Source organism: Aethalodelphis obliquidens, unplaced genomic scaffold (genome assembly GCF_003676395.1).
Source record: "Aethalodelphis obliquidens isolate GAN/ISIS:26980383/991018 unplaced genomic scaffold, ASM367639v1 scaffold7, whole genome shotgun sequence".
Taxonomy (NCBI): domain Eukaryota; kingdom Metazoa; phylum Chordata; class Mammalia; order Artiodactyla; family Delphinidae; genus Aethalodelphis; species Aethalodelphis obliquidens.
The window spans coordinates 42,821,437-42,833,308 of record NW_020837951.1 but is presented as its reverse complement, the minus strand read 5'-3'; the positions used below and the strand labels follow the sequence as shown (position 1 = coordinate 42,833,308).

The 11,872-nt window shown below is 53.2% G+C and overlaps 1 protein-coding gene across 1 annotated transcript; it reads left to right on the top strand.

The window, feature by feature from the left end:
- Positions 1–4,037: 4,037 nt before the first annotated feature.
- On the top strand, positions 4,038–6,538 carry FOXB2 (forkhead box B2). Its single transcript, XM_027105993.1, has one exon. The coding sequence runs from the start codon at positions 4,038–4,040 to the stop codon at positions 5,301–5,303; it is 1,266 nt and encodes a 421-aa protein (XP_026961794.1). The 3' UTR covers positions 5,304–6,538.
- The last annotated feature ends 5,334 nt before the right edge of the window (positions 6,539–11,872 follow it).

Below are 11,872 nucleotides of genomic sequence, written 5' to 3'. Positions count from 1 at the left end.
GGGGGGATAAAGGAGAGAGAATGAATAAATAGCCGCTTCTAAAGTTCCACATCATTTTCTGGCAAATTTTTACTCCCCTCCATAGAGCCAATTAAACGCAATAAAACCTTGCATGGAACCCCTCTTCCTAGCAAAGCGTCGCCAACAATTGCCTAAGGGATAAACCAAATACGCCTGAGATAATTACACCAAGCACGGGGCGATGATTTGCCTGCCAGCGTCCTCAACGCCAGCCAATATTTGTATAGCATACTGGTTGTTTTAAAAAATAAAAAATTACACGCGGAAACTTGAAACCGACTGGTTGGTGCCAGGGTGGTTACTTGATCTGTTTTTCTTGAACGGGGGTCTGCAGGCAGCTGGAGCGCGCGCGTACTGGCCCCCGCCGGTGCTGCTGCGCGCCTGCAAAACTTGCCGGAATTAAATCAACCTCGGGGGAAAGGGGGAAAGAGAGAGAGCGCGCCCCCCACCGCGGCCGGAGCTCCGTTGCCAGACCCCGCGCCCCGCCGGGAATCCCCCAGAATACTCCGCGGCGGCGGCGGCCCGACTCCGAAATGGACACGCGGCCGGCGCTGCGGGGCCGCGCTCTCCGCCGCGAGGCCGCGCTCTCCGCCGCGACTGGGGCCTGGGCCGCGGCAGCCGCCTGGGGCTGCAGTGCGGGGGAGGACTTTCTACCCTTGACAAGTCCACCCGGAACGCGGAAGCTTGAGGCTTGCCGCGCACCGCTCGACCTCCGCGTCTGTGTTTTGGTCCGAGTTGCGGGGAGCCGCTCTGCCAGAAGAACGCCGTTGGCTCGCCGAGGCCGGAGGCGCCGGTCACGCGACTCGCGTCCCCAGGCGCCGAGCCCGAGGTGGTGGCGGCAGATCTGTGGGCTGGAACGAGCTTACCCAGCGAGAGGCCAACTCCAGCTTTAGTGTTGAGGTTATGAGCATGAGGCTGGTTCGGGGCACCCTTCAAGGGCCCCTTCCCATGCTGTCCCCAGACGCAGCGGAGTCCAAGTGCCCAACGAGAACGTCCTCAAGCTGCTCCCAAAGAGGAGGCACTGCTTTTTCGGGAGCCCGCGGAAAAGATATTCTCAACAAAATTTGTCTTTGCCCGCGCTGCGTGTAGGGCCAGGGCCGGAAGAACCTTTGAGCGCTGGGCACGCCGAGCTCCCACCAGCAGCCTTTGGGCGGCTCTTGGGCCTGGACAGGGCTGTTCTCGCACCGCGTCCGTCAAAGTAGAAGGGTACACCCGGCGCCAGCGGGCTCTAGCTGTCACTGGAGCTGTGGGCGTCCTCGTAATTCCTCCATGGCTTCGTGAGGCCAGGAGGCCGTCTGCTGCTTGGTTCCTTAAACTGCTTCAGCAGACCAAAAATCCCGCAGAAAACTCTACTGGCGGAAGGAGCCTTCCCGGCAGGGAGCTTCAGCGAAAGCATCCTCCTCTGAAAGGGTCTCCTTTCCTTAGGACAGGCCAAGAGGCTGCTCTTTCGCCCCGGGTCTCTTTTGCACGCTTCCCTTTAACGCCTATTCTAAAACGTCTGCTGGCCTAGGAAAACTAACCAAATAGCACTAGCCAGAAATCCAGCTGCTGCCTAAAGATTAATATTATGAATCTGTTCCGCTCACCGCACTCCGGCGACCCGACGCGCAAACAGCCCTTCTTCTGGTCCTCCCCTCGGGCAGCTCGCCAAACGTCGGAAGCTAAAAACACTCGACCTGGCGTTGCCAACCAAGGTTGGAGAGCGAGGGGCAGTCTCCTGAGCAGTCTGGGCCAACGGCCTTCGGCCTCCAGATTTAGGCACAGAAAAGAAGAAATTAAAAACAGAATGAGTCACAGTCCCTGGTTGCTGCTTTCTCCTCAAATCTGCGAACTGGAAGGGACCCGTGAAATTTCCAACTTCAGACATCTCGTTTTACAAATAAAGAAACTGAGGCCTAGAGATGGAAAGAGGGTATATATATATATATATATATATATATATATATATATATATATATTTGGTCTCCTTCTTCTTCTAAACTCTGCTTTTCCTCCCTGCCTAAGGGCAAAGGCAGCCGAAACCAGACTATAACTGCAGGTTCTCTCCAGTCAACTGGGATTCGCTCATGGGTGTGCAGGAAAGTGCAGAGCAGGAGACTGCTTCCGGGATCCCAGCAAGCACGGGGACCTCAGCGCTGCAGTTCATCCACCCTCACAGGTCACACCAGGGCCCTGTGGATTGGTCATTTTGACCTCCTACTTAATTTTAACTATCTCCCTTTCCCTCGACGTGCTCAGAATAGCAAGACTCCGCTCCGACACACCCAGGTGATGAGACCTCTGACCCCCCAAGCCCTCCTTCTGGCCCCAGCTCAGACGTCACCACCCAAAGAAACGCTTCACCCTGTCCCATCCACCCGCTCTTAATAGAGCCTCCATCCACCAAGCACTTAGTATTTACCCAACTTTCCCGGTTACTGTCAGTCTCTCCCACTAGATTGCGGTCTGGAGCGCAGAGAGCTGTCCCAGACCTCCATGTACCAGGCGCCTATCATTGGGCCCGACACTCAATTGGCGCGCAAGAAAACTGTGATGAAGTTGACATTTAGCGAAAACGGCCCTGGGTCTCCTCCGCTTTAGCTTTTCCCTCCAACCCTCCGGCCTTTGGGATTTCTTGAAGAGAAGAGACCTTGAGGCCACGCTGCTGCGAACTTGGCCCAGAGTGGCTAGTCCAGGAGGAAGGCAGTGTAAGGAGAGAGAAGCCCAGAGCTGGTAGGTGGGAAGAGGGACGACTGAAAGGGCGGGGACAGGCGGGAGATGCACGAGAGGAGCGAGAAAGCAGGCTCCTGTACCCCTCTGCCGTGCGTCGCGACCCGGGTGGGGTGCAGCGGCGGGGACCGCACCGGGCGCCGTGCCCCTCCCTGAGAACAGCCTGCGCCCCCCGCCCCACTCGGCCGCGGCTGGGGGCTGCGGAGCGGGTGGTAAATGCTGGGGGTGGGGCGCCCGCGCCGAGATGGAGGAGGGGGCGGGGGCGAGGCACGGCGCCTTCTCGCCCCTTCTTCAGCAAGAGACGCGGCGGCGGAGTCCCTCAGCCTCGGTCATGTGATAGTCTCGAAGCGCGAGCTGCGGGGGTCTCGGCGTCTCCGGGACCATTACAAAACGCAGCCAGGAGAGCGCGTCGCTGCCACAGCCGCCGCCGCCTCTCCAGCTCCAGACGGGCTCGGGAGAGCGGCAGCCGCCGCGGCGCGGACGGCGGAGCCGCCACAGGCCAGGCCCGCGCCTTCCCGGCGTTCGCAGACGCCCCTTCCGCTCGCGCCCCGCGTCCAGAGCCCCCGCCCCTCGGCAGAGCCCGCAGGCGCCGCCGCAGCAGAAACCTCTAAACTTTTTCCCCCCAGGCGACCGCCTACAGCTCTATCCCAGTCTCCGCTGCGAGCCGCTGGAGAAAAGGGAGACGCGGGCTACTGGAGCCGAGCTTCCTTCTCCTTACCTCGCCTCTCCCCTCCAGGAACACGAGAACTCCAGAGCAGACTAAGTGGCTGGTCAAGGGGCAGCGCTCAAGGCGCTGTTAACTCCCGCCCACCGCGGCCTCCTGGACAACGAGCGCCAACTCGATTTAAAGGGCTAGAGTCCTGACTGCCCAGTCCTTCCTCCCAGCTCTCTGGGCCTGCGCTTCCCTCGGACCGAGAAAAAGCAAAGAGGAGGCCGGAAGGGAACAGGGCCCTCCCCACTCCTTCTCCGCCAGCTCCCACGCTCAGCCTCTGGCCACCCGCGGGAAGACGCCGAGAGGGTGGCGGTGAAGCTGGCGCGCCCCGCCCGCGCCAGTCGGCGACCGTCGGGGCCAGAAGTTGAGAGCGTCGGATTGCTAAACTGGGTCAAGAGGCCAAGCGCGGAGACCGCAGGCCGCTGAGAGAAGGCGGGAGAGAAACGGCGAGAGGGTCTGGGGGGGAAAGAGGGCGGGGTGGCGGGTCCGGGAGGGCGGAGTGGGGGTTAGTGGAGACAACCAGTCCCCGGGAGCGGGGTGCGGAGCGACGCTGCGGTCCACTGTGAGCCAGAGGGAGGTGGAGGCGCCAGGGGCGATGCCGCGGCCGGGGAAGAGTTCGTACAGCGACCAAAAGCCGCCCTACTCTTACATCTCGCTGACCGCGATGGCCATCCAGCACTCGGCCGAGAAGATGCTGCCTCTGAGCGACATCTACAAGTTCATCATGGAGCGCTTCCCCTACTACCGCGAGCACACGCAGCGTTGGCAGAACAGCCTCCGGCACAACCTCTCCTTCAACGACTGCTTCATCAAGATCCCGCGGCGGCCCGACCAGCCCGGCAAGGGCAGCTTCTGGGCATTGCATCCCGACTGCGGCGACATGTTCGAGAACGGCAGCTTCCTGAGGCGCCGAAAGCGCTTCAAGGTGCTGCGCGCTGACCACACTCACCTGCACGCGGGAAGCGCCAAGGGCGCGCCAGGTGCTGGCCCCGGAGGGCACCTGCACCCGCACCACCACCATCACGCTGCCGCGCACCACCACCATCACCACCACCCGCCCCAGCCGCCGCCGCCCCAGCCGCCGCCGCCGCACATGGTGCATTATTTCCACCAGCAGCCGCCTCCGGCTCCGCAGCCGCCGCCGCACCTCGCGTCGCAGCCACCGCAGCAGCCGCCGCCGCCGCCGCAGCCGTCTCACCCCGGCAAGATGCAGGAGGCGGCGGCCGTAGCGGCGGCGGCGGCAGCGGCGGCGGCGGCGGCCGTGGGCAGCGTGGGGCGCCTGTCACAGTTCCCGCCCTACGGGCTGGGCTCGGCCGCCGCCGCTGCTGCCGCCGCCGCCGCTGCGTCCACGTCGGGCTTCAAGCACCCGTTCGCCATCGAAAACATCATAGGCCGGGACTGCAAGGGCGTGCTGCAGGCCGGCGGGCTGCCCTTGGCGTCCGTCATGCACCACCTGGGTTATCCCGTGCCGGGCCAGCTCGGCAACGTCGTCAGCTCCGTGTGGCCGCACGTCGGCGTCATGGATTCAGTGGCCGCGGCCACGGCCGCCGCGGCCGCCGCGGGCGTCCCCATGGGCCCGGAGTATGGGGCCTTCGGTGTACCGGTCAAGGCCCTGTGCCACTCGGCAAGCCAGAGCCTGCCTGCGGTGCCCGTGCCCATCAAGCCGACTCCTGCGCTGCCACCGGTGGCCGCGCTGCCCGCAGCGCTCGCTGTCCCCGCGGCCGCACAGCAGCCGCCGGCACCGTCCACCGTGTGCCCGGCGGCCGCCGCCTCACCCGCCGTCTCTCTGATGGAGCCCACCCCTCCGAGTGCGGCCGAGAGCAAAGGCGGCTCTCTGCACTCGGTGCTGGTGCATTCTTAGGGTACCCAGCGGGCTGAGAGAGACGAACGCATGGAGACTCACCTGGCCCTGGACCGCCGGAGAGGGCGAGGGCGCCCTGACCAGGTCGGGTAGAGCTGGCGAGCCCCAGCCTTTGCGGGAAAGGAAGGTATTTAAACAAACCCGAAAGTAGATTCTCCAGTGGTCTGAATAAATATAACACTTCTGGTGTCTGTGTTTATACTATGTTGTACAATCAGAATAATGAAAGCCAATTTTCAGGTAAGAGTTTCTATTGTAATTAAAATTATAAATCCGTAAGTTATGGGGGGAGGGAACGAACGAGTTTGGGGAAGCCTCATTCCCTGGCATATTGGAATTGGATTTCTATTCTTACTCCCGGGAGCAGAAGATGGCAGGACTAAACCTCCCTGGGAGAAAGCCAACAGAGAGTGACGATGAAACAGACCTCAGCCACCAAGTTTCTTCCCGCGGGTCTCAACCTCTCGTGAACAATGTCGCCTCTCGTGAACATTGTAGACAAAACTGCTATTCACTAAGGAAATCTCGTTTTATTTAAGAAGGAAAAGAGGGAGCATTTGATACCGTTATTTTCCTGGTCGGTGAAATGGACAAGGACACGGTAGCATGAATAAAGCCTCTTTGGGGGCAGTGGGAACCTCACGAAGGATCTTGGGAAACAGTTAAGTTTCTTGGCTCTGACCCGAGGGTCGAGAAGGATAGAAGGAACGGCTAAAGCAATTAGTTTGCACAAAAGAGAATGGCAGCAGCTTAAAGCGCAAAGCCCCAGATTCCAAAAGTAAGTTCGGGAAACATAACCAAAGAGAGACATTAAAGGAGACTTTCTACCTGCAATTCTTTTGTGAATCAATCGGATGAGACCGTTGAGGAGCCCCCAGACAATGTGAATTCCCATGATCCGTTACATTTGGGATTTTTGTTTTTAATCACTTGCATCATGGGATTTTGTTCCCCTAACTCAAGAATGCAAGAAAAACCTGCCACGTCACCCGACAATATTGCTCTTAACGTTTCCAGGAGCGTTTTGTGGCCGTTGCCTCCCAGCCTCCTCGGGACAGATGCGTGAGGATGACCGGTCACCTTTGCACGCTGCCTTCGATTTGGTATTCCATGTGCTGTTTGGGCGCGTTCTTCTTTCAGGCGAACTCTTCAGTTTCAGATCCTGAATGGAAAAGAAACTTGCTTTGCCGCTGTTGCTCTTCCCCGTTTTTGAGACCCAGGAATAGCACTTTACTCGCAACAAACTTTTGGGAACGAAGGGGGGGCAGGTAGGGAGAAGGCAGCTGTCCTTTGCCCCGAGTCACCTCTGGCCTTTGTCCGCGCCGCGTTCGGGTTGTGACTTTGTGCCAAGTTCATGTCTGCCTGTGTTGTACGCGGTGTTCTCCATTAAAGCTTCTCTCTGGATGTGGCGGTGTGAAGGTGTTTCGCTTCTCAAGAGACGAGGCCGCGGTTTGAGTGCCCACTGGGGGAAAGTCTGGGGACTTGGCAAATCCTCTTCCTCCCCTTCTTTTTCAACTTCTGAGCATCAAAGAGGGTGAGTTCACAGGCGAAGCGGCAGCTGGACAGGTTTCCTCCTCCGTGGCTCCTTTTGTCAGTTGGTTCAATATCTCTATGTGTTTTACCCGTTCTTCCGCTGCTTTCCTAGCTGAGCTCTAGTCCACCTCAGTGCAAGAGACTGGATTAGCAAAAACCCGCCACAGTGAATTTCTTCTGTTCCTACATGAGGTTTATTAGCAATAACCATCACCAGCCCCCAACACCCTTTCCCTTTTCTGAGAGCGGGCTATGGCCCGGGTCCCGGTGCCAGTGGGTGGGGGCTGGCGGCGCCCCATTAAGTATGCGGGGCGGGGAAGAGGGCGCCCGGACTCCGCCACTGCCGCCGAGGCCCACATTCCCAAGAAGCGCGCGCCCAGCCGCGGCGGCCTAGGGGACCTGTTGCGCATCCTCGGCAGCCTGGGGCCTGGAGGCAGAGAGCGCTGGGCCCTGGAGAAACGGCAGCGCCACAACACGTGCTCCTTGGAGAGGGCCTGCGAGCTGCAGACCCTGTGGTGCTGCGCGGGAAGGTGGCGGGACACCTCGAACAGGGGTCCATCTTAAACCAGCTTCACTGTGCCCAGCCAGGCCGGACAGAAGCCTCCTCTAACCTTTCATCAGAAGAAAACAAAGGACCAACGAGGTGACCTGATCATAGTAATGACACTGAGGGGATTTGGGTTACTCCTTAAAAATAAGAATTTCCACGCACCCCTTATTTACAAGTCCCATTGCAGCGTGCAGCTAAGTTTCGTCCTCGCCTGGGAGACAAGTCTCAGTTTAGGTCACTGCCTCCTTGGAGGCACAAACAACTCCAGTGTATCCTATCTCTCTAGCTTGAGACTTTGCAAGGTTCCCCGCAGGGTTTTCCTTTACACTAGTCTGAGGCTGTTGAAAGAAAGAAAAGGGGGAGCCACTGGCATGGGGATCATAGATTTGGGGTGACTTGGGAGCCTGGCTGCTTCGCCCACTTCTGGGTGAGTTGGTGCCTGAAAGCCCCAGGCTGGGACCCCTAGTTCAGGCGCAGCAAGTCACAGGGCCTGAAGAAGGGCAGTCGCTGGATCTCAGTTGTTTCTTCAAAAGAACATCACATCTCTTCTTCTTTATCCACCCGCCCCAAAAGGGCCAGTGTGCTTTTTAGCGGTGCCCATTGTCCCACTTCCGGGAGAGGGGCACAGTGCAAAGTGTCGTCCAGCACCCAGGGGACTGGCTTAAGTGACAGCCCCTCCTGAGAAGAGAGGAGCCTGTGGGCCAACTCGGCAGAGAAGGATGAGTAATTGACCTTCCGCATTCCTCAGACCCTCTTAGCAACCCAGCCTCACACCAACTCCCTGGAACCCCTCCTACCTCTGTGGGGAAAGCATGGTTGTTGTGTTTTGTTTTTACTGTAAAGAAATAGAGAAAGGAGAAGGGAAAGCAGAGTGAGCTGAGAGATGATTCTACTCAAGTTTTCATCCAAGAGGAGACCCTGGTACCCAACGGAAGCTATGCATAGCACTGAAGTTGGAGAACAAGGGGATTCATGTAAATATACAAAGGGGGAGGAGCTTTCTGTCAAAGTGCTGATCCTAAGGGAGGTCCCAGTTAAACCCCCAATACTGACAGAGCCCTGAAGACCCCCTCTTAACTAAGATGGATCTGCAATCTAACTGTAACTCTCAACTGAGTGGTGGTCTCATATGGTCTCACAGGTATTCTCTCTCTAGCTACATGTTGGAATAGAGAAAAAGTAAGTTCTGGACATAAGTGAGGTAGAAATAGAGGCACTTATAAATGTATGATCATCTCAGTTCACAAGATTAATAAAATCACTCTTGGTTTGCTAAGTACTGGTGGAGATAACCTGAAATTATGCTCCTGGTTTCCAGGATGATACAAAACACTGTAGTTGTTTAGCTTGTCCCCAACTTAATTGAATGCACAAAACCTTGAGAAACATGGGGAGAGGCAAAGAGGAGGGAGAAAGATTTTCATGTAGCTGCCCTTAAAATAAAAGAAAAAGGAAAACAACTTGGAATGATCTACTTGATTACATTCCCTTGGGAAGATGAGAAGAGAGCTGAGGGTCGAGGGAGAATGAAGCTATTTTAGCTGTGGTCCCTAGGAGAACAGGCCCTCCTGCAAAGGCCAGAATTGGCACAGTTGGCATCTGGCACTTAGGAAGCCTGTCAGTCAGGCTGGCTTGTGGTCAATTATCTCCTTAAGTAGACTGGCATTAGTCCAGCCAGGGCGGGGAGGGCTGGTTGCATCAGAGCCAGTTAGCTGGAAGTGGCACTGCGGAACTCCAAGTATCTTTGCATTGGGGGGTTTGGAAAGCTGATCAACACATCTCCCTCTGGGACTCAAAGGTGACACTTGCCTACTTGGCAATAGTACAGCAAGACTGCAGAAGAGGACAGAAACAGAATGCCTTAGGAAAAGAAACATTGACCACCAAAGCCACTAGTTCCCCTGAAATTCCATTCACCTGACAAAACTGCCATTTCTGAGATGCACAAAATTATACAGAGATCCCTGTAAATTGCGGTGGGATTTGACTCCTCCGTTGGTAAGAATTCTCATTCTTCATTGTACCTGACTATGAGATGGGCAGAAAGGCTAGTTTGGGGTCATGTTTAGGTTTGGATGATATGGCAAGGGTTTGAAGCAGTGTTAGCGCTCCTCAGACTAACACTAATTCACATGTGATTCTGCATGGGGTGTGGGGCAGGGTGGCGTAGATGTTGAAAATGAGAAACTAAAGAAATGGTTTCAAAAGCCAGTGATAACTTCTTTGTGGGTGAAGAGGCAGAGTGGGAATCCAAGTGGAGGTGGGAAGTCCTTGAATTCCAAAGGGCAAAACTGTTTCTCCAAGTCCAACATTTTCATTTTGTTCATTGAAAGTATTTTCATTAACTTTATCTTTAAAAGCTGAAATGCTAACTTATACTCTTTGGGGGAGATTGAAGAGATTTGTTTGGGATTTGAATTCAGTCTTAAGCCATTGTTTAAATGCTATGAGTTTGGCAAAACTCCAGATGTACTCTGTCCCAAGCACTTTTCCCCTTAACTATCCTCTGTGTATTTTAAGGAAAATTCAAGCCACATGTTGCTCTTTCCCCCTTGCATTCAAATGTAGTTTTATTGAATTTTAGCATAGTCCATGAAATTTAAATTCTGAGTTTTAAGCCATAATATATTCATATGATCTACAAGCAGTCACATGATATGCACATATATCATTAAGCAGAAAATAAAGCCTCTGAGAACTGTAGTCATATTATTATAGTAACATTTCTCTAAACTGAAGAGCCATGCTGAGAATGCCATATTAAGAAAGGATTTTATAAAATTATCAAAAAATTCAAAAAAGCTGACAGCAATCCATAAAAATATTTTTAAAAGAGTATTTCTTGGAAGATATTTTGGTTATGTTTAGTTTGAGCCAAATAGTTCTTGCCTACCACAAGGAACAGGTCTTTTGTGTGCACAAGACACCCAGGATTTGCTTGTAAGTCACAGATCTCATTATGGCAGCATCATTTAAAAGTGCTTTGGAATAGGATTTCCCATCTGAGCCACTTCCAGTCCTGTCAGCAACTTCGTAGACAACATGGTTTTACTGTTACTGAGAATGGATGCTTAGTAAGGAGCTGGAGAGCTGTAGTCCAGGCACAGCTGAACTAGATTCATTCCAAAAAGAATTCACAACATTGAAATACACAGATGAGAAAAGGAAGGAAGGAAGGAGGGACAGAGGGAACGAGGAAAGGGGAGAGGGAGAGAAGGAAAGAGGGAAGGAAGGGAGGAAGGAAGGGGAGAGAGAGAGAGAGAGAGAGAGACAAATGTGTGCATCTAATATTGACAAAGCAAAAAAATTTACAATTTTTAACATAGTACTGCTCTGGTTTTCTCTCAGGAAACTATAGATCAACTCTTTCAATGTATGTGACTATAACTACTTGACTGAAGTCGTTTTGCCTTGAAAGCAATATTCCTCTTCTCTTAGCACTTTTCTTAGCTAGAGAGGACAGGACATTGTATAACTAACTTGCAGCTCCATTTATTGCCTAAGAAGATGAAGCTTTAGTCTGCTGAAGAATTCAACCTAGGTGAGGATTTTGTGACATTAACTTTGCTGCAATTTATTTTATAGAGATTAACCTAAATCCCCATAGGGAATTGTTTAAATAAATGATGCTATTTGCATACTGTGGAATATCATTACAAATAATGCTTATGAAATTAAACTCATATAGAAAATGTTTATGAAATCCTATTGAGGGAATAAGCTCAACCCACTAATGTCACTGAACATGTACCAGAAGAGACTACACCAAATATTAACCGTGGTACCTTTAGATTGGGGAAATCCTAAATCATTTTCTTCTTGTTCCCCATATGTCTGAGACTGTTTTAGATTGTCTACATACACCGATCACACTTTACTTTTATAACCATGGAGAGGATTACTCAAATCTGTCCAGCCAGTATAACTGGCATTTCAACAATATGAATTATTATTTTTAAATGTAGTACCTTAAGTGGGGGAGGGGAAGGAGAGAAGAACTAGCTGAGGAAATATACTTTAAAAGCAAAGAGCAGCAAAGACAAACGAACCTCACACACCTTGCCGCCCTCCTGCTGTGGCTTTGACAAGAGCCCATAGCAGCAGACCCTTCTGGTGGGAGGAAAAGGAGGCTGTCACTTGAAGCATTGACTTTTGGGGAACTTTCAGAGACTCGCTGTCCCATAATGCTGGAATGGGAAAGGTGGAAGCGTTAAAATTACAAAGGGGGCTGGCTAAAGAATAAATCTCACATAATTTTATTACCTTTTTGAATAGCTTCCTCTCTATCTTTTGCATTTCATGAACTTTTGTAGTAGCCTTGAACTTTTTTTGAAACTAGGCAGATAATGAACATGAAGTAAATATAATCTACAAGCTTAGGCATTTCCTTCTAAATGAAAAAATAACATCTAGTTTTCCAAAATAGTAATATAATTTTTCTTTTTCCTAGTTGGCAAATCCTTTTTTTGTGTAGTGACAATGTTTT